This window comes from Tripterygium wilfordii, chromosome 6 (genome assembly GCF_013401445.1).
Source record: "Tripterygium wilfordii isolate XIE 37 chromosome 6, ASM1340144v1, whole genome shotgun sequence".
Classification (NCBI taxonomy): Eukaryota; Viridiplantae; Streptophyta; class Magnoliopsida; order Celastrales; family Celastraceae; genus Tripterygium; species Tripterygium wilfordii.
The window spans coordinates 11,767,644-11,789,092 of record NC_052237.1 but is presented as its reverse complement, the minus strand read 5'-3'; the positions used below and the strand labels follow the sequence as shown (position 1 = coordinate 11,789,092).

The window sequence follows — 21,449 nt, the reverse complement described above, 5'->3', positions numbered from 1 at the left end:
AGTTGTTCGTGGATCCCAGTACTGGCTGATTGGTGACTCAACCACAACAAATCCTTGCCAAGTCAATGGTTTTAACAGGAACTAATATTAGCATAAATGCCAAGTCACAGGATGAATGCAGAAAGCCTTGGGGGTTCCTTTGATTTCCAGAGCCCAGAAATTAAAAAGTTCTCCTTATCTCTATTTTCTTCCATCCAGATTATTTTGTGAGTGAATGAATAGTTTTCATCTGGAATTATGACTGCAAATTAGGAATTTTGTCCTGCCTCCAACTTTTACCGTGTTTTCTGTATGCCATTCTTTCGCTCTCAATGTTTGCTGGTAAATTTTTCGGACTGCTTAATTTCGTCATATGCACCCAAATAACCAAATTATTGTTGTGGATTTCTGTATATTCTCATCTTGATTTACATGGTAGAATGCAGAGTTCCCTCGGGTAGAAGAGTCTCTGTAGTTGAACGTTTTCTGCACTATTAATAAAATATGTCCGAGTGATCAATGTGGAACGTTTGTTTTAATTTTTTGACTTATTATTTGAGACGTTTGATTTTTCAATTACCAATAATATACGAAGCTAGTTATTTTGGTTGAATAATAGCTTTTCACTCGATTCTGACACCAGCTGAAGGTATACAGCTTTTTCAGTCTGGCTCAATTCAGCCACCCATCCATCATATTGTCATGGTTTTGGTACGGCTAGCTTAGACCCCATGCATAATCATAACATTTCTTTTAGAGAGCATTTGGGAAAACAAAATGATTAAACTATCAGCATTTGGTACCTCATTTATTCCATACACATAAGATCCAAGCTTAACTCAGTTTCATGTTTCACTGTCATGTGCCTATGTTCTCCATGTTTTGTTTGTACTAGGTGTAGACCTTAATATGGATTCGCCTAGCTATTGTTGTTTGTATCCATCAAATTATTCTACCATCTAACTTTTGGACATGAGATAGAATGGGGGCAAAATCAAATACATGAATGAAGATGGGTTATGTCAATTTTATATGTGGGCCGGGCCCATAGTTTGTTTATAATTGGAGCGTGATTCTCACGTGACATAAAGCATTCATTTGTGTACAGGTAAAATTATGTGGGGGCGTCTATGCAGAGATGAGAGATGACAGAACAAGCTTGCCTAGCTATTGGTAAACAACAAATACAGAGCTAAGTTTTCTTCTTCCCCAAAAATAGAGATTTCACTGTTCCTTTACTTCTCATCATAATCTCTCTCTGTGAAACGATTGACGAAGAGGGAGGATAGTCAATAACGACTGATTGATACACTATTGATTAGCAAACAACCAATCCCTCCAAACATTTTCGGATCACTGGGGGAACTGTTCGGACTTCTTTTCTTCAACAACAGCTTAAGATGATAAACAGCAATCATTCTGCTTTCCTTCCTTTTCGTGATTCATTGATGCAACAACGCAAAGAATCTAAATATAAATAACAATGATACATCAAAACAAAGTAAAGATCACTTGGAAAGCATTTGCCTTTCCCTTCCAGGTTCTTTGCAGTAAAATTTTCATTGTAATCGATACCAAAAGCTTCGTTTAATCAGGTTTTCTTCCCCTTAATTGTTTCATAAGAGGGGATGAAGAGAAGTTACCAGATTAACTGCTTTTGCTGGGTTTACTTTTTCTTCGTCTACTCCTTCTGGTGGGTTTTATTGATTCCTTCTCTGCAGTTTGTCCATCTTCCTTCTTGCTCCCTCTTGTAGAACCCGATGGTGCTCCTGCTTCTGCTTTTACTGGTTCTTGTTGTTGATGAAGCTCCGGTGGTTCTCCACCGCTGATTTTAGGCTTCTTCGATTGACTACTCTCTTCAACTTCTTGTGCTGCTGATGGTTCTGCTGGTTCTTCTTTTTGTTCTAAGCTTTCAGTCTTCTCAAGGATCTTGCGAGGCCTGCCTCGCTTTCTAGGTGTCTGTGACGGACTCTGCGCTTGCTGGGTTTCTTCTCCAGTTGATGAAGCTTCTGCTATTGCTACCGAGAGTTCCTTTGTCTTCTGAGGTTTCTTCTTACCCATCAATCCTTTCTCTATATAAACAACAACTACTAACAGAAATCCAATCTTCCAATCTACCACACCAATACCCAGATTTCCTGAACCCCCAACATGCCAAAAAGATTCAAACTTTCGATCAGGTTTTTGACCTTAATAAATCCAAACAATCTAAACTCAAAACACCCATCTTCTGAAAGCCCCGTATTTTCAATATTCTACACCAGTACGAAGATCTCCTAAACCCCAAACACGTCAAAAAGATTCAAGCTTTGGATCAGTCTTATCTCACTTTAGTGAATCCCAATTCCCAAACAATCTATAAACAAATACCCCATGCGATATTTTTTCCTATTTTGATCAGAAAGAGCTAAAGCAGAGTGGGATTGATATCTTTTACCAGTACCCAGATTCTGGAAAACCCATTTTGGACCATTTGTTCACACTTTATCCATACACGACACCCAACACAGAGGTAGAAAAAAAAACAACTCTAAACAATTTTCATAAGCTCAAAAGCCACTAAAATCAAACTTTCCTTTTCCCTGTCCATCCCCATCCATATCTATTCTTTGTTTATATAACCAAAACCTCTCCAATCCTCTGTTTTTGTCGCAGAGAAGAGGAAAGACAAGTTGGGAGAAAAAATGTGGACAAAAGAGAGAGAGATGGGCTTATGAAAATAGGGAAGTCGTAGACCATGGTTGGAAGTTTGGACTAAAGGTGGGTTTTTAATGGAAAAGCGGGCGCCGTGGGATTTTAACGTGGATATATTATATGACTCTTGACTCTGCACGACGACTTATATCCCCTGGTGGGGACACTGCTTATTCAGGATTTGATATGGTACTAACAAGGAGTTTCTATGGACATTATCATCGCTATTCTCTACTCAAATCATTCTTGATTGCTCCCAAACCTCCAATCGAAGTCAATGTAGCTTTTCTCCAATTTTAATTATAAACGTCAAGTATGTTTTCTAAAAAGGTCTTACAATGACAGTCAAATTTATAAATTTCATTTGACGCGAGTTTATAAATTCCGCCACATACCCAATCAAACTTATGAAATACATTTGTTTACATATTTCTATGTACTAATTTAAAATAAACTTCTCGCAGGAATTTCTCTTTTAACTCTTACGCTCTTCATTCACTTATTTCTAATATAATCTAACGTATTTTAAAAGTATCATCGAACATGTGACCGTTTGGGAACTAAGTTTTCAAAATATAATTACTACCAAACGGAGGGGCTTGGTATCAAAATAATTGACTTATGACACGATTAATTGTGACTACTAAGGTCATTTCATTTTTTGCTTTCGGATTGATAGACAGCTTCCTTTACTGATGAAACCTACTTCTTGTGTCCCATAAGTTTGCACATCTGCCCCTCCCTTACATGCTAAAGTCCAAAACCCCCCATCCGATTCATTTCATAATTCATACTTTATACTTTATAGGGATACTTCAGGTCATTTTTTATTCTTGGTTAATATGTTCTCAAAATAATCATTGGCATGTGGGCCACAATGTCTTTGTATTGGATATTAGATCAATCCAATGGCTCATACTTTGAAACTTGTATATGTTAAAAAAAAAAACAAGTCCTTAATCTTCTTATATTTGCATATAACACAATCCTAAAGAAGTAACGTACTTAATGAAATTCTGCATCGCTGTAATTTGTATGCATTGCATGAAGATGTTTCTGCTTATCATCAGTAGTAATAACTAGTCTACTTGGTTAGTAAAAATTCTCACTCTCCAATCATCGAGAAGCCATGGGATTGAGTGACGGAGAGAATATTGTCCTAAAATAAATATTATGCGGGATGAGCCCATACCTTAGTGCACTGTATCTTAAGTGAGATTGAAAATACTCCTCACACAATATTCATAAGAATACAAAAACAAAGATAAATCATTGTCAAAATTGTGAGAAAAATTTGGTCACAATATGTTAATAAATTTTTAATTTATTTCTTTGCGATAGAAATCCAACTCACAACATTCAAAAATGACATATTCTCTCCTAACAGTTATGCTATAAAGTAGAAACTAATCGAAAAGCATCATTCTTTTTTGAAACAAGGGAGGGAATATTTGAACCCTGATCATCAAGATGATACACATCATTCTTACCACTGATTAGAGTGTAAAAACATCTGTTCTCAAGTCTCAACCTATATGGAATGTATCAAAATGTTGGGCCGAAAAAATTCACCTTTTAACTTGCCAGTAATTTCAACATTTAAAGATAAAACATAGTGAAATTTTTTTTCTTCTTGGAACATAAAACAAAAACATATATTTGATGAAGAGTTGAAGACAGCTGCAGGCCTGGCGGGGCCTAACAGAAACAAACGTCCTCAAAAGGCCATGTGTTTATAGCCGTTAATTCTTCTCTAGTCTCTACGCCTACGCTTGCACAACCCTTTCGGAATTCAGACCCCCCAGCCAGCCTCGTGAATGCAAATCCCTGGCTCCTAATCGGATAAGATCACCATGGTCAAAGTCAGACAAGGCCCATCTCCCTCAAACAGAGACGCAACCACCAAATACTATTAAGAATGGTCGTCAATGTCGCATCAAGGAAGGAATACCAACAGGCCAGATTATTTCCACATCTAGTATTTATCTATTATTTCCCTTTTTAGGGGTGTTACCATATATTTGTCTACTGTTTCATAGCTTTTGTCAAGAATTGGGTCTTTCTAGTATTTGTAGGCCACGAATCGCTTAGTGGGTTATCAAAAGTTCTAACCTTGATGGTCGAAAGTTATAGGGGAATTCACGCTTTATATGGGTATTCGTTTGAGATTTTTGCGGATGGAAGAATTTTCTTTTCTCGGTAAGTTCTATGGTTCTCTTTAAAATTCTAGAGAGGTAGAGATTTGGCTTCTTATATGACGTGTATATTTTTTCTTTCTCTTCACAGCCGGCAGTTTTGGAGGTATATATTTGGCATATTATTATTATTATTACTTAAGAGTTTTTGGGAAAGATCCCACAGTTGTTCTTCGTGCAGTTCTCTTGCTCCAGTTGGGATTTGCTGGAAAGGTAAATAGGCAAGTGAATTCAGATTCAACTTAGTAGCTGTTGTTTTCCTTGGATTCGGATTCACAGTAATCAGATTTCCTGTACTGTGAAAAAGAAATTGTACTTATTTTGAAACAGTCTGTATTTTTCTCCTATAAAATTCATCTGTCTCTTTCACATTTTGATGTGGGTATTGATTAATTTGGACAAAGATGATCTATTGTTTCTCTAATTAGCTTAATCGTGAATTCAAGTCTGTGGGGTTGATGCTTTGGATCATGTTAACATATTAATCACTTAAAATTTTGCTGTTGTTATGTGAAGCTGCGCTTAATACTTTGTATTTGGAATAAATCATACGGTTTTTATATGCTTTTGATATTCTTTGTATTGGTCAGATATTCATGTTGGGACTGCATCTCGGTTCTGTTATGATTTTTTCTTCTCTTTCCCTATTTCAAGGGTTTCTGTTCCTAAAGATTAGGTTTCTCTGTTTATACTTTATTACCGGGCAGACTTGTACCTTGCTTTGCTCTGGTTGTGCATGGAACTTTGACCATTCCAGTTTCTGGGTTTTCCGTTTCTTCTCTATTCATTTACTTGTTCACGTTTTTTGTCATTTGAGATTGCCTGAACAGAAACCCCTTTCTGTTATTTTGTAACAGATTTTCTGTGGCAATCTGATTTCAGTCTGTGTGGTTACATTCATGTCAATTTACCAATCTCTCTTGGAGAGTTTCAGTGAAGATTAAGCTCCTGAATCATGGAGAGTCCTTACGAAACATCACGCAATGGTAATGGTGAAGAAGCCCATTCTGGCAGTCTCCAGATTATTAAATACACACCATTTCGACCCTGCTCCAAATTGTCGTCTCCTTGGTTTGATTTGAGAGTCTTCTATGTTAGAGTGAGTAATTTCCTGGTTGATGATTCAACCCCTGAGTCTCTCACTCTCATCCATATCCCCCTAAACCCTGACACCTTTTTGGAGATCAATGGTTCTAGAAGTAGTGTTTATTCTGATGGTGTATCTTCACTCCTAAGAAGAAATCGAGTGGACAAAAAGTCAGAAGAAGCCACATTTGTGAGCACCGACAGTGTTAGGTTAACGGGGAGTGTGAAATTCGAGCTGTTCGATAAGGAGGATCTCATTCTGTCAGGGGTTTTGGAGATGTCTAATAGTAATGGTTTCACTGGAGAGAGTAAAGGTAATGAGAAGCGATGGAGCATGAATTGTGACTCGGTGATGACTGCTGGCTCCGGCTTCTTGAAGGGGAAACATATTTCGAGTCATGAGTTATCATTACCAACAATAGAGGTTTATATCGCTGGCTGCTTCTCAGGGAAACCAGTCATCTTAACTAAGATTTTGCAGCTTAGTTTCTGGAAAAAGCATAACAGGATGGGTGCACTGGATGTGATCCCAGAGTATGATACGACTGATCAGTCCCAGAAAGATTCGCCACCCGGTCATGATCTTCAGGTATGCTTGGAGAATTTTATTTGAAATTCTAGTTCTATTTGGCTTTCTTGTTTAGGGATTCTCATGTGGATGGTGCTGCACTTAGAATCACAAAATTTAGGGCATACTTCTAAAACTTGGTTGTTAATTAATTAATTGTGATATGAAGTGCTGTTGCTTTCAAAAGTGATATAAAGTGCTGTTAATAAACTCTCCGCGATGATGTTATTAGCTCCCTTGGCTGTTCCCTGTGAATGTGCTTCCTGTCGAGAAACATGTTTCTTGATTGAAAACCCCATACTTCCTAGACATTGATACTTGACTGAAAAAGAGAATCTTATCCTAGATAAGTCATGGAGGTATGGGCAAGGGCACAATCTCCAAGTGATGGTGATGGTGATGGTGATGGTGATGTTGATGGTAATCAATTGCACTTTTCCTTTTCTGTTGCCTTGTTTTCAATATCCTCCTCACCATAATCCACCTCACACGGTTATCTCAAAGCCACTTGGAGTTATCTGTCTACCAGTGGTCCCATAATCTCCTGGGTCAATACTGGATGTTTTCTAGTGACCCTTTTCTGGGCATCAATTTCTTGATGATTTCTTACGATTATTAATCCTGCTTCCTAAGATGTTAACGGTTCACACAAGGCCAATCAAAATTGAGCAGTGATTGGAGTCTCATGCATCTTAGCCTCTGTGTGTTTCTTTCTCCAATTTAGTTTGAATGTTTTGTGCACGTGCTGAGACATGCTCTAGTAACTCTGTTAGCCAAATAATCAGCGAAATAAAAGCCCTCACAGGTTTTCCGGCCACCTAAGAGGCTGGGGAACTCTGAGCATTATTCTTGTTGCATTCCAAAGGTTTATTCACTGACACTTTCAGCTGACCAACCGTCACAAGCTGCTCACTCATGGATTGTGCAGGAACTTCCCCACACTATCCTTTCTCCATTTCTCACCTTCAAGGATTAAAAACAAATAAAAAAAAAGTATCATTTCCCCTGTTATTAATTGGATATCCTAGCATTTGAGATTTACCTTTGAGTCAGCAGCTGTATGAGATGTCATAAACTTAAAAAAATCAGCTCCAAAAATTTTCACCCGTAGTTTTTGAACTTATCTGCTGGCTTCTTTAAGTAGATTCATATCTTTATTTGAATGGATGTTTTTTTTTTTCAATTGTAATTTGACCAAATAAGGTGAGGATGCTATGAAAGAAACGTAGTGAGTTCAAAGGATTTGGAAACATTGTATTCCTATTATTTTGTCTCAGATAGTTAGCTGACCCTAATGTACTGTTTGGGATGAATGCTATCATGATGATGAATTTATCCTAGATACTTGCAATTTCAAATAAATGAACCTCTTGTTTTATCATGGAGGTACTTAGGCTATTGTTGTGCAATGTGTGATATCCGCATTGGCTCATTGCACATGATTATCAAATAGTAGCCTTTCTCCGTCGTTTCATGGATCCTAGACCCATTCTCTCTTGCACTGGTTTAGGTTGGGTTGCCAAATGGTAGTAGGCACATTGAGTTACTTTGATCGAAAATTTCTCCCATTGTCGTCGTTGAATTTAAAGTTCTCAGTTTTATTTTGTATTGACGGCCACATATGCCCATAATTCATGGTGGAACTTTTCAATTTTGATTTGCAGATGGCAGAATATGGAGACTACAAACCTCAAGCCGATGAAGACTACAGCAACATATACCGGTGGAGGACAGGATACATGGAGGGTGAAGACGGTGAACTTTCATGGTTCAATGATGGTGTGAGGGTTGGTGTTGGAATTGGACTAGGCATATGTCTGGGAATTGGTATAGGAGTCGGCTTGCTGGTGCGTACTTACCAAACAACCACTCGAAACTTCAAGAGGCGACTTTTGTGATTCTTGTCAGTTCCCTCTGTCCATAGGCAGCTAACTTCTTGTTTATGGTACAACCACAGATTTCAGTAGTTTCTTCGTGTCCTAATTGTTCTTTCCCCTTTTCCCCTCATTTCTTTGTTCTTTGCACAGTTATATGATAGGGATCCTAGCAATAGTTGTCCCACGCACAGGATTCATTTGCATGTGATTCCTGTCTGAAATGATCTCTAAATGTGTCATGATACTTGTTTTGTACGTGAATTTCATGTGTATCAGAGATGGTGTCTACATGACTTCTTTTGTACATGAAAAGTCTACATGAATTAAAGCAATAGATTTTATTAAGATTTTGGTTCTGATGTAGATGTTGTGGCCGATGCTAATGGCATGGAACCCCACTTAACATCTGAAGACTCGGTTACCCAAAAAAATTGTAGCACCAGTTCAACCCCTCAGGAGTGCACAGCAATAACAACAAAACTGATCAGGACCCAGGTGGATTCGAACCACCAGCCTCCCAGACAAAAGTGTTCGGGCGCTCTTACCGCTTTGAGCTTATGGATCCCACAAGCACAGCAGAGCACAGTAAGCTCGATAAATTATAAAACACATCACGAAATTATAAGAAGTCTGGATAATTTCCGACCCAATTACCAAAACCCTTTCTTATGTCATGAAATTATGTTCAGTTTTTTTTTTTAAAAGAAAATGGAATTGCGCACTGAAAATATAATGAGACTCAACAACAATAATTTAGCAAAAATTAATGTGCTCCTACGCAGGTATTCAGAAACATAACCCCAAAAATCCTAGCAATGAGTTTCAACAAAAAAAATTTAAATTTTCCCTGTTGTTTTCTAAAGTTAAATACCGTGCCAACAATTAGAGCTATATACAAACTCTCGCCCCTATTTATAGCAAAAACACCTAATCCAATTTTAAAAAGCTTATTAAATGAATTTTTTTTAAGAGCATATGTCAAACCCAAAAAATTGAATTTTAGTTCTTCAGAAACAACTAAACATTAACTTAGCAAACACCATTAAAAAGGGCTGGAAAAGTGTTCCGAGATTTAAAGCCTAGGTTAAGGGAGATCCCAACAATCTTGCTACTTACTGCCAGCCATTGCGGACCAAAAATCACAGCTCCAGCACTCAACACCATCCTATATAAGATAAGAAATCGAGCTCATATCACAATTTGATACCCGTGTACCTTGAAAACCAACAGTTAGAAACCACACTTGCGAAGGAACCACCAAATTAGAGATGGCTTTTATGCCATAATTTCTGCAGCAACAAACAAACAAACCAACCTGCACAAACCACAACCTATAGTTCCATGCACGGTTGCAACCAAAACCCCAACAAACCTACCTGAACAACCTGCAGCCAAATGCCTTAAAAAAGAAGAAAACCATAATTCCAATCAAATGATATAAGATTATTGCACGGTTGGGGACAGTTGTACTGAATAAAACTTAAGAAAGAAAGTCTAGCAAAACAAGCGAGAAAAATTAAGTGAATTTCTCTCACACAACAAAATGCTGCAGCACAATCAGGCTCCTAGGCTACAATGCACCTAATGGACACCAGATAAAAGGTCAGCCTTACAAGAAACAGACTCCGAAACAAGGGATAGCAAGTCAATTGACAAAAGACCTACATCTATGAAGACCCAGCTATCAACAAATCCAAAGGTAAACTGTTATAAAGATGGGAAATATAAAATACAAAGATGAAGAATACAGCAATCTTCACTTAAAAAAAACATGGGATGGCATTGATTTCAGGGGACAAGGATACGTCATCATAAAAAGCAAACATCTTAATAAATTTGTCACATAGGACATTAGAATTCATGAACGCTAGCAAACTGCTGTCAACCGAAAATTAGAGCAACAGTGTCATTAACAAAGATCCCTGCCCTAAAAAAGAGTGAGAATTCCATAACACTTAGCGGTATATGATAAATATACCTGCAGCAACAATATTGAAATTCAGCACCAGATGAGAACATTCAAATTAGGACCCAGCCTGAGCTGGGGAAACTCACAAGTGTGCCAGAGACTTTACCAAATTGAGATAGGTCCTGCACCCAGTTCCAGCACCTATGTCAGGAATGACCACAACAATAGAATTCAATAACACCACCCTACCATAGCCGTAAGCACATCAACTTGCCTGTGAAATATAATTCTGCACACCTTCAGCACCAATGCAACAGGATTCCATTGGACATTGCCCAAATACAGAAGGAATCCAATTCCTTGACTGATACCATACCATCTAAGGAATGCCAGGACTTGCAGCTCCCTGCCTCCAGTCAAAGACTACACATAGCAACGTGTTCCTCCAAGTGAAAAATTCATAAAGCATGGAGCTCTCAAGGAATCAATGCATTGCCAACAACATTCAAATGATACAACAAACTTCTTCAGCAGTTACAGAGTACAAATTGACTAGACAATATGAACATGCTGCATCAAAATCTTACATCAAAGCCTATGTAACATCAATAAAATCCTGAACTACAAAATCTGCCTCTTGACATCACCAGAACCAAGAGTAAAACAAATGTCTCTACTCTCTAATATATTTGACAGTAAAAACCAAAGCAACTCATATTGATATTGAGTATTTGGATTTGGATTAAAAGAATATAATCGACATAAGAAAGAGTAGAGGAAAAATATATGATTCATAAACAGATTTATCTGCACTTGATTGTGAAGGTAATTAGGTAAGTGCAATCTTTGTATGTGTAGTTGCAGGACAGATTTGGCCATTTAAGTTTCAAATCTATACAGATGCTAAAAAGTTCATTTTAGAATACATACAACTAATGTCATTTATTATAGTTTCAGTAACTATTCTCCATACTTCCACAGTGCTGCATTACATAAATATTATGTTGGCGTAAGTGAGAGTATGTTAGTAGCAGTACTGCAGTAGCATACCACTGGCTTTCTAGTTGCTTTATCATTTTACAGGAATGGTACAAACTATAGTGAAATATGTTGACGTCCTCAGGCACTATCATATGCAAACTCAAATAAAAACTAAATTAACATGCAAAATTACAGAAACCTCCAAGATATCCTCCAAGATTCAGTTTCATAAATTATTTCCCATCCGATAGAGAGACGAGAAAAATATATCGCAGCAGTTCTTACCTGCTTGCTTTAGATCTCAGTTCTTATTCATGATAGCAAAGGATGATGTTATCTTTTGCTGTTATATTAAAAGTGAAGTTTTTTGGTATAAAAATATCTCTAGAAGAAAACTCTGGGTCAGAGCTAGATGTGTGAGTTACCAGTTAAACTATTAAAGTAGTGTGGAGCAAACGATACCTTTTGGAGTTCCATTGATGGTGCCATTCCGGGTTTGCTTGATGAAATTCCAAATAGTGTGTGTGTGACACAATGATACCATATTGGCAGTCCATCATCAGCACGAATGTTGAAAGAAAGGGTAAGGAGAGGAAGGAAAAGAAGGGGGGAAAAACACAAGATAAGCCGGAGGAGAGCCGGGCAAAGAAAAAATCATTATGAACCCCGTGCCACCTCCCCCGGAAAAAGCAAAACATAAAAATTTTATTAGGGATTTGACCTGCCATGCAAGCGCACCTGTCATGGCAAAGGTCGGACAGACACAAACAAATCATCAATTAAAAGCTCATCTCACACAAGTTGTTTTCTCTCTCTCTTTTTTTACTCTGCTCACCTCCTACCTTCATAATATGTAACACGCGATTCAAAACAAACCAATAAAGCACAATCATAAAATATCGATAAACATAGTTTCCGCCAGGGTATCTTCAGGAGCTTACATGCGGTATCGGGATCCCGCGACATCATGACTGGCCATGTCCACACTAAAAGGCCATGGCCAGCCTCAGATGAGATACGAGGACTGTCAGATGCGATACCTTACACACAGCTCACCATCAATTCGCCACCCTGGGCGGCAGAGAAGCGCCAGCCGCTATGATCGTCAGCAGACTCCAGGGATCTTCCATCAATAGAATGGTTGACCTGCAAGAATACAAGAACTAGAAGGTTCAGGAAGAAGCAGAGAAACAGATCGAACGTAACCTCTAAACTACAACTTCAAAAGAGATGCACAGAAAAACTCATGTCCATTCACAAAACTACAATATAACGAATAAATTATAAAGTATTGAGTCCGATGGAGTCTGATGAGCATCGAGTCCGATAAACATGATAAACAACAGTAACATGAGCAGAAAAGAAGCAGATCTAGAGCATACCTCCTAAAATGCATACGATTTCGTTGATCCAAAACCGCTTTCTAGATCTGAAGCAGAATCAGCCAAAGAACGGAGAAAGAATATATCTGGCAGAGTATAAAAACTCCTCCGCTATAAAGGCAGAAAGCTGGACATTGGAAAAGGAAATCGGAACGACACAGATAAAGGCCATGATCAAAAGACAGATCTGAAGGTCGAGTCAAGAGGACCGAGTTACAGAATGATAGATCTGATAAACACGGCGCGAGCGTGTTAATAAATACTGAAAACTGCACCGACGGGAAATGGACAACGCAGTTAACAAGAAGAATGAGGCCAAAGTATCAGGCAAACACTAAATAATAATCCTACGGCTGTAATTATTTGAGTTGGGCTAAACGGCTGGATTCGAAAATATTATTATTTAGAGTTTGATTGTGACGGGGGCATCAGCTACAGGCATGAAAATTTTATGTGAAAAAAAAAAGTCCTAGTCTTCCACGCAAAAAGAACAAAACTAATGCTATTAGTCCTAATCAAGCTAGGACAAAAAAACCCAACAAAAATGATTCGATTGAGTTAGACATGTGTGCGCTCAAAATTCGATTCCAATATGAAACATATTTCTCAACAATATTACAAAAAAAAAATCTAGGACAAAAAGGATTTTGAAACGTAATATATATTAATTAATGAGAACTATTTGATTACGTTCAAGACTAGTTAGGTCTCGATCTTGGTAACGTATAAGATGGTCGAATCTTGGTGACCTATCAGATGGTCAGACTGACGTTACGAAGTGTCTTCTCGAGTTAGATCGATCTTGGTGAATTGGTCGAATTGACGTCACGAAGTGTCTTCTCGGTTTTCGCGGGTTTGCCAAGGTGACCTGTGAAAATATCATAACTTTCAATAAATTCATAAAAAACAAAAACCGAATTCATTCCTTTTTCTTTTCTTTTTTTGCCCTTTTCTTGCCATATACAGTTAAGGGGAGTTTATAGATAGATTATAAAATTTATACAAAATGTGAATCATGCACTATTTTCTGTAAAAAAGGTTGATGGCAAATGACTTGGTAGAGAAGCCCACACACTGAAAGCTCTGAGATTGCTTGGATTATAATCAAAGCCAGGATACCCACAATGTCACAGCCACCCTCCTCCTCTGAGGGAGACCTAACGTTCACGTCAAACATTCCAAACATAAAAATTCAAGAATTTATTTATTACTTTGAACTGGACTTCCTACCTCACCCAACTCTGAAAGAACCCTTCCAACCATAGAGGAACACAGAGACATCCTCATCTTTTTATTTCTGCAAAAGAGATAGACCAAACACAATGTAAAAGATTTATAGCTGAAGAAGTGTTTTGATATAGGAACTTCACTCTTACAGAGTGGAAAACATGGCAAAAAGATCAGATTTTGCACAGAAGCTGTTGGATGATCTCCGTTTAAGGAAGGAGCGAATGGCTGCTTCTCATAGCTCAAAGTCTTCAAAACCATTAGCTGGAGGTAAGCATTTTTAACTTTCACATACAACATGCTTCAGAATGTAACATTTCCTGCTTTCATTCATCACGAAAAAAAGAAAATAAACTACCTGAGGCATAAGGATATCTGTAACTGTAAGTGTGCATGTAATTAATCCAAAGCCAAAAGATAACAAAACAAATTTGGAGTAGAAAGATTGAATATCCAAGTTTAACAAACCTCAAATCATTTCACTTACAAAATTAAAATGTCAAAGCACAATGAAGCTCATAAACTTACATTTGGCTCAATATGACATTAAGAGAGCCGAGGTGGGAAGCAGGGGGCATTTGATCAATTCTTGAGAACTTGAGATCATCAGTTTTGTAGAATTCTGCTCCAAACTATTATGTCAATTGCAATTCTACTTGCCCAGCAACCAGTGATTGCAAAAGATGTGCAGGGCACCTGCTTTCTGGAACAAAGTAGGAAAAAAATTATTTGGAAGCTCAGAAAGGCTATATATTTGTATACACAAACACTTCTTTGGCCTTTTCTTCTTCTTCTTCTTATAAATTAAAAAGTGTGAGGACTGTGAGATAGCCTTCAAGCGTCTCATCATACCAGAAAAGAATCTAATCTATCATTCCTTTCCTTCTCATCTAGGAGCATACCTGATAATATATGTATAAGATACAATTATTCAGTAAGGTGCACAAAGGTTTTGCCAACAAAGAAAACATACAATGATATAATATCTTAACTGAAAAAAAGGGCTTCTAAGTTCTAACATCAAAGAACCCAAAAGTACTGATTGTTATCCATCTTATATGTTTAGATTTCAAGTTTTACTGTAAAGTATGAACTGCTACAAATTTTGGTTATCTAAGCTAACTTGGACTCAAGAATCAATTTAACTACATGTGTACTTACGATTTTTGCAGATGCATATACTTGCACCAAGCAGACTTACAGAGGATCTGGGAATTTAAAAACAAATGAAAAGGTAAGTTTTTCACACTTGAAGCTTCTTTAACAGTTGAAACAGATGTACAAATTTGAATAAATTGCTTTACGTCCTGCAGACTAGTTTCAGAACTGGAAATGTGCACAAAATGTCCAATGGGGGCTCTAAATCACTCATGAAGGAAGAAGCATCAATGCAGATCGTTCCTTTTGGGACAGGCCAGAATTCAGAACAAATGGGAGATCTATCAAAGGCACTGGCATTTGCGCTTGAAAATGGAGGAAGGCTTAAAAGAATGGATTCATCAGGCAATAGTTCAATACTGACGTTCCTGAATCAAATTGGCAGAAGATCAGTGAACTTTGGCAAGATGGAAAAAAAGAGCAGTGACCATAGAAACTTGTCATCAGCCGGTCATTTCCCCATCCTCTCTCATCTGCAAATTAAAGAAATATCAAAAGGGGCACAAAAACTAAACCAGATCCTCAGAGCTTGTTCTAATGGCGTTAACTTTGACAAATATTCCATAGAAATTGGGAAGGAACTTTTTAAAGGGGCCATAGATCTGGAGGAGTCCCTGCGGATGCTTGTAAACCTACAAGAAGCTTCAGAGTACATGATCACTCCACAGAGGAAAAGTCGGATCACATTGTTAGATGAAGATGAAGATGAAGATGATGATGACATGACAGTTAAAATAGCTGAGCAAAAGCAACTGGACCGACCAAGATTCTCTTTTGATGAGCCCTCGAGAAACACTCATGGCATCCAGGAAGTTCGAAGGAGTGACCTCAAGCAGGGGCTAATGGCTTTATCCTACCTGTCAGAAGTTGCCAAAAACAACTCTCAAAAGCAGGTTCCAAGCACCCCAAATTCCATTTCGCACAAACGATCAGTTAGCTATAGCCCTGACGTAAAAGCTCTTGCTGCATTCTCAGACGAGAAGAATTACTCAAGTTCATCCAAATCGAAAACAGAAAATGGAAGAATTCCAAATGTTATTGCAAAACTAATGGGCCTAGATGAGCTTCCAGAAAAAGGTGAAGCAGCATATGCCAAGCAGAAAGATGCCGGCCCCAAGCAGAGAATGGAAGGAAAAATTTCAAAGGGGATTTCCCAGGCTACAAACCAGCGAGAGAGAAAAGATGCTGAGTATCTGGCACACCCATTAACGAGACAAAAGCAGAAAAAAATGATACAGTTTCAGGACTCCACATTTGTGCAACAAACAGAGAAGAACTTGGCAATTCACCGAGATATCTTTGAGGTGTTTATCAACGACGCAACACCACCATCGAAGAATGTGGAAAGTTTAAAAGCAGAGACGGGCTTCCATAAGACAGATATCAGAAGAGATAATGAACAAAGCAAAAACAGCCAGCTCGACAATATCACCAGGAGGCGAAAGGAAATTCAGGAAAACGAGAACAAGAATAATAAAAAGCCCAAGGAGCAAAAAGCTGCCGAAAAGAATGGAAATACCGAACCAATCTTAAAACATGATCTGCAAAGGATGGGTCCTCAGGCCCATAAAGGATCGGAAGCTGCAGTTCTTTCACAAAGAAAAACAGGATTTAAGAAAAACACGCATTTGACAGAGAAAATACGTGCAGGAACATTGCTTTCCAGCAGTCAACAAAACTCTTCTGTTGCTCAGGTGACACAACAGCAAGACCTCCTCCGAAAATTTGAGCCTCAAGAAGAAAAGCATCAAGAAGGAGAATGGGAGAAGCATAGCACCAGAAAACAAAAGGAAACCGATGTAATGTCCAAAAAGAATATTCAACCCATGCACAACGCAATGAATTTGCAAAAGCAGCATCTACATACAAATCAGGCCACACATAGGAGGAAAGGTTCCATGGAAGCCTTTGAGACAACGCAGACTGAAAGATCGCAAATTGGTAGACCCCATGAAGATCTAGCTGGAGACAGAAGTGCAGGTAATTTCAACGTACAAAGGAAAGACCCAGAGAACAGAAACTCGAATCCAGATGCTTCTACAAGATTCCTAAACTTCAAATTAGAAAATCAAAAGACCAGAATCCCACAAGCTATGGAAGAAAAATCACTTCATGTTTCAGTCAGAAAGAATGCAAAAAGTACAAAAGCACATAAAGGAGATTCCCTTAGAAAGGCTGATGAAGTGATAACAAGAAGAAATGTAAGTTCAAACAACTCGGCAAAGCTGCCAAAACATCAAACTACCATTTTGCTGGAAGTAAAGCAGAGAAAGCATGACAAGCTTATTGGGACCAAGGAAGCAGCACGGGTGAGCAGCAAGTCGGAAGAAGTAGGAGCATCCATTGTGAAGTCGAATAACTCAGTAGCAAGCATCCAACCATCCAATGTGGAGCAGAAACCACATATTCAAGACAAAGAGGCTACCAATTTTCATGGCTCCACGGAAGATGAATGGCCTAGCCTAAAAGAACCACAAATACGAGCTCCACATGGAAGTGTAAGCCCATACTGACTGCAATCTAACTGTTGTTACACCATGCTAAGAGAACTAAAACTCCGAACTCAACACAACCCACAAATCACTTCTTGCTGGAAAGTTTCATACCTTTCTTACCCTAAGAATAACTCACATCAGCTTATCTGGGTGCATGCAGGATCAAAGCAAAATCTCAATGGGTAAAAATGGTCACCAGGATCAAGAATTTGCTTTCGGCAGTGATGAACAACTTAAGTCTCACAAAATTGCTTCAGATGCAGTCAATGGTAAGCAAACTTTTTAATTTCGCTTTCATTTCCTTCCTTCCCACAATTTTAAATATTTATTCATCCTGCATAGGGAAGCACAGAACAACAAAAGGTCTGCTTACTGCCTCTCCTGTCAATACCATCTTGATCATCTTCTGCCAAGTGCCAACCAATAACTTTCCCCGTCACATTTGCCAAATGTACCACGTCTACCCTCTTAAGTTTGCTAAAGATTGAGTTACCCCTAAGATAAATTTATCGTCAGACATCAAATGCAATCACAACAAGCTAAAATTAAATAATTTCCAAGAACTTCATACCAACTCCAAAACCTTAATTGAGCCTTACTCCTTCCCTACAGCCACGGTAACATACGTCTCCATATTCCGAAACATAGGTGTATGAACATGAAGAGAGGGAGATGGTTATCATGAATCATAGTTCAATTATTTATAGTTTCTTTTTCAGGAACTCATGAAGTGCGGACAAATATGTCTCGCCCCTCACAGCAGGAGCACCAGAAATATTCTAAATCAGTAAAACCAGAGCCGCTAACAGAAAATGAAACTTTCCTTAAGCAGACATTGATTAGAAGTAAATTATTTCTTGATACAGCAGAAGCGCTTTTCAGATTAAACATTCCTTTAAGCATTCTTCATGATGGTGGTTTTGGCAACCATGACAAAGAAATCAAGCTCATCATAGACTGCGGCTACGAAGTAATGAGAAGAAAGGGAAGAAGTCAAGAGCTGTACGTTAGTCCATTCATGACAGTGTCCATCACTTCTGTGAACGTACGAAATCTGGATGAATTGGTCAAGGAATTGCAAGCAGACTTGGAGAAATTGAAATATTACAGTAAGATTGGGAATGAAGAATGTGTCGTTGAAGACTACCTACCAAAAGTGCTTGAGATTGATGTCTACAACAGAAATCCAGACATAAATTGCATGTGGGATGCTGGGTGGAATGATGCGATGTTTGCGATTCTTGAAAAAGATGATATTATGAGGGATGTTGAGAAGTATGTGCTTAATGGACTCCTGGATGAGATGACAAGAGATCTATTACCAGTATAAGTGTTGAGACTCGCTTGGGGAAGAATACTGATAACGATGTTTCCATACTACTTGTTTCATATTATGCTCGAATTTTCTGAGAAAATTTATTGTGTGCTTATGGATTTTGATCCACTTCAATAGATTGAAATTCACAAGTATATGTCAAGCGTAAAACAACCTTTCATCTACTTTTTTTATATATCCCCCATATCATGTAAATGGTAGAGACTTCTCCCAGAAAAATGATTACATGAAAGTCAGTCCATAGTTCAGATACTCCATTGAAAGACCTCTGCTAAAACCAGTTTATCCCAAAATACGATCATTCGATTATGTTATTACTCTAGCCACATCATGACAACAAAAAGAATCGTCACTACAAGAACTTCATGCCATAAGGCCCGTAACACTAATATTTTGTTCATTCCAAATGATTTACACCGCCATTACAAATCAATTGGATGAGATCATCAACTCTCGTAAAAACAGTGAAGTATAGGCGAACCCTATAACATATGTAAAAGGAAAACAACATTCGAACTGTATAGAGAAACAAGGTAAAGCATACCTGTACATAATCCATGGTTCTCGGGATTTGGAGGGTGAATTCGATTCTGAATCAAACTTTTAACAAAAAGTTTCTCCAGAATCAGCAAAGCAGCAAGTGGTGAAGGTTTTACCTCTGCAATACAAGCTTATAATTGTTGAACTAGAATGCCATCAAATCGAGCTTGTCGAAAGTTCAGAGACGATCAAGCAATGCAAATTGTGCAATTGATACTGAAATTCAATTTTTCCTTTTATTTACAGAGGGGCCGGGATGATTTCTCTTACATGCTAAATGGGCTTCAAGGCCCAAGAGCATATTAAGCTTAGGTATTTATGGAACTCTGTTGGGCCTCCAGGCATTCTTACATGAGTTACATCCACCAAATCCACTTTGGGCCTAAAAAATACATCTTTTTTGACCCTAAACACCTCCACAATCTAACTCTGATACCATATTAGAAATAATGAAATGATTATCTTGGAGAGCCCTTGTTAGTATGTTACTCGGCCACAAGTGGATAGGTGGCCCATTTTTCTCACAAAACCATGATTTGTGAGTTGAGTCCATCCACTTGTCTTATAAATCACTTAATTTATATTTATATTTTTTGTATTTTTACAATGTGAAACTCTTTTTTTTATTATTATAAGACAAGGGGATGGTGTCCCGAGAGGCTCAAACTCAATACCTCAATGAGATAACACATATATGAATATCATTTGAGCTATTCGTGGTTCTCTACAATGTAAAACTCGTATCCAACAATGATTATCTATAATTCCACTAGTAATATTCTCCACGGTTGGACCACCATGGTCGACAAAGTAGAAAGCTTAAGTTCGAAGGTTTTAAAGTTTGCTTTAAATTGGTGTTCAAAATTTGCTTGTGCACCTAAATATGCAACACTTGTTAAAGTTTGGGTTCCCTTTATGCCTTTGCCCAAAGTTTCCAAGTTATTTTTCCAATGGCAATATGCTTTACTTTACCTGTTGTGTTCCAAGTTCTTTTTGAGTTTGAATTGTATTTGAAGTTTAATAGGAATCCAATGTTCTTTCCTGACACTATGTTTGGTTCATATACCATCGTCATAACTGAATAATGTATTCTCATGGAGAGAGGAATTCTAACGTTCCATTTTACAATATACAAAATAATGGAACACATAATTCTGACTGACATGAGAATTTAGTTTTTCGATCTTGAACTTAGGAATCACTATTTCCAGGCAATTAGAGATTGTATCGTAATGTTGAAATGGAAAAGAAAAAAACAAAAAAAAAACAAACTCAATTATATTTAGGTGAAACGTTGGATCTAAACGATCGAGATCTTCCAAAAAACTCATAAAAAAATATTAACCTTAGCCCCTTCCCTGCTACCCTTCGTACATCTCATCTCTGCATAGAAACTATTCCAAAGTTTCGCAAAAGATCAACAACTGATTGGTAAATTCGTTTATGTTTTTAGTCATTTAGTCATTATTTCTATTCTTATCCCCTATTAAATCATTTACGAAAATAATGATCCTTAGGAAATTCCTTGACTATTAAAACATTGGGATGCAAGGAATTCATATTCCCCTTTTATGTTCCCATTCCCTCCTTTACCCAAGTATAGTTGAGAAGGCAACATAACCACGTATAGACAACTTGAGAGAAATATTACAATATATTTTTTTCTTTGATACAAAGAGAATTGAAACGAGGTAGAACTAGAACCCACACTTAAGGGGTGAGCCGTCCCTTACATACTAATCATTTGTCGTTCAACCACATATTGGTTTGCAGATCACAGTGTCTTTGTAACCCTATCCAGGGTTCCGTGGCATAACGTATAGCTCCTACAGCCATTAAAAAAATCCATACCCGATTTAACGGTCACAATCTGAGGGCATTAACGTCACTCGGTCAACAATGTGAGTCGTGTCCTACGCACAAGAGTAGGACGGTGGGCCCTACGTCCTTCAAGCTTCCTGTATCTTTCCGTGTTTTGAATCGATCACAGAAAAGCACTTTTAGTATTCCGATTATGCCCTT

The 21,449-nt window shown here is 37.9% G+C and overlaps 3 protein-coding genes and 1 long non-coding RNA gene across 10 annotated transcripts; 2 read left to right on the top strand and 2 right to left on the bottom strand.

Annotated features, from left to right (window-relative positions):
- Positions 1-1,125: 1,125 nt before the first annotated feature.
- LOC119999467 (large proline-rich protein BAG6) lies at positions 1,126-2,813 on the bottom strand. Its single transcript, XM_038847046.1, has one exon. The coding sequence runs from the start codon at positions 2,038-2,040 to the stop codon at positions 1,627-1,629; it is 414 nt and encodes a 137-aa protein (XP_038702974.1). The 5' UTR covers positions 2,041-2,813; the 3' UTR covers positions 1,126-1,626.
- Positions 2,814-4,409: 1,596 nt separating this feature from the next.
- Positions 4,410-8,756, top strand: LOC119999910 (uncharacterized protein At1g01500-like). Of its 3 annotated transcripts, XM_038847719.1 has the most exons (5): positions 4,410-4,872; positions 4,960-4,974; positions 5,050-5,081; positions 5,726-6,543; positions 8,187-8,756. In XM_038847719.1, the coding sequence occupies exons 4-5, from the start codon at positions 5,824-5,826 to the stop codon at positions 8,418-8,420; spliced, it is 954 nt and encodes a 317-aa protein (XP_038703647.1). In that variant the 5' UTR covers positions 4,410-4,872; positions 4,960-4,974; positions 5,050-5,081; positions 5,726-5,823; the 3' UTR covers positions 8,421-8,756. The 3 variants fall into 3 exon arrangements, with proteins under 3 accessions (XP_038703647.1, XP_038703646.1, XP_038703648.1); XM_038847718.1 differs by having other exon boundaries at positions 4,960-5,089; XM_038847720.1 differs by lacking the exons at positions 4,960-4,974; positions 5,050-5,081.
- Positions 8,757-13,250: 4,494 nt separating this feature from the next.
- LOC119999247 lies at positions 13,251-19,670 on the bottom strand. 5 transcript variants are annotated; one of them, XR_005468383.1, is made up of 5 exons: positions 19,432-19,669; positions 14,427-14,601; positions 14,048-14,218; positions 13,902-13,968; positions 13,251-13,539 (listed from the first exon to the last, which is right to left on the bottom strand). It is a non-coding gene; the product is annotated as an uncharacterized LOC119999247 (long non-coding RNA). The 5 variants fall into 5 exon arrangements; XR_005468385.1 differs by lacking the exon at positions 13,251-13,539 and adding an exon at positions 13,568-13,828; XR_005468382.1 differs by having other exon boundaries at positions 13,902-14,218; positions 19,432-19,670.
- On the top strand, positions 14,030-19,422 carry LOC119999246. The gene is made up of 5 exons (XM_038846718.1): positions 14,030-14,168; positions 15,071-15,132; positions 15,212-17,554; positions 17,712-17,820; positions 18,271-19,422. Exons 1-5 carry the CDS (start codon positions 14,060-14,062, stop codon positions 18,879-18,881), a joined length of 3,234 nt encoding a protein of 1,077 aa, XP_038702646.1. The 5' UTR covers positions 14,030-14,059; the 3' UTR covers positions 18,882-19,422.
- Positions 19,671-21,449: the final 1,779 nt, after the last annotated feature.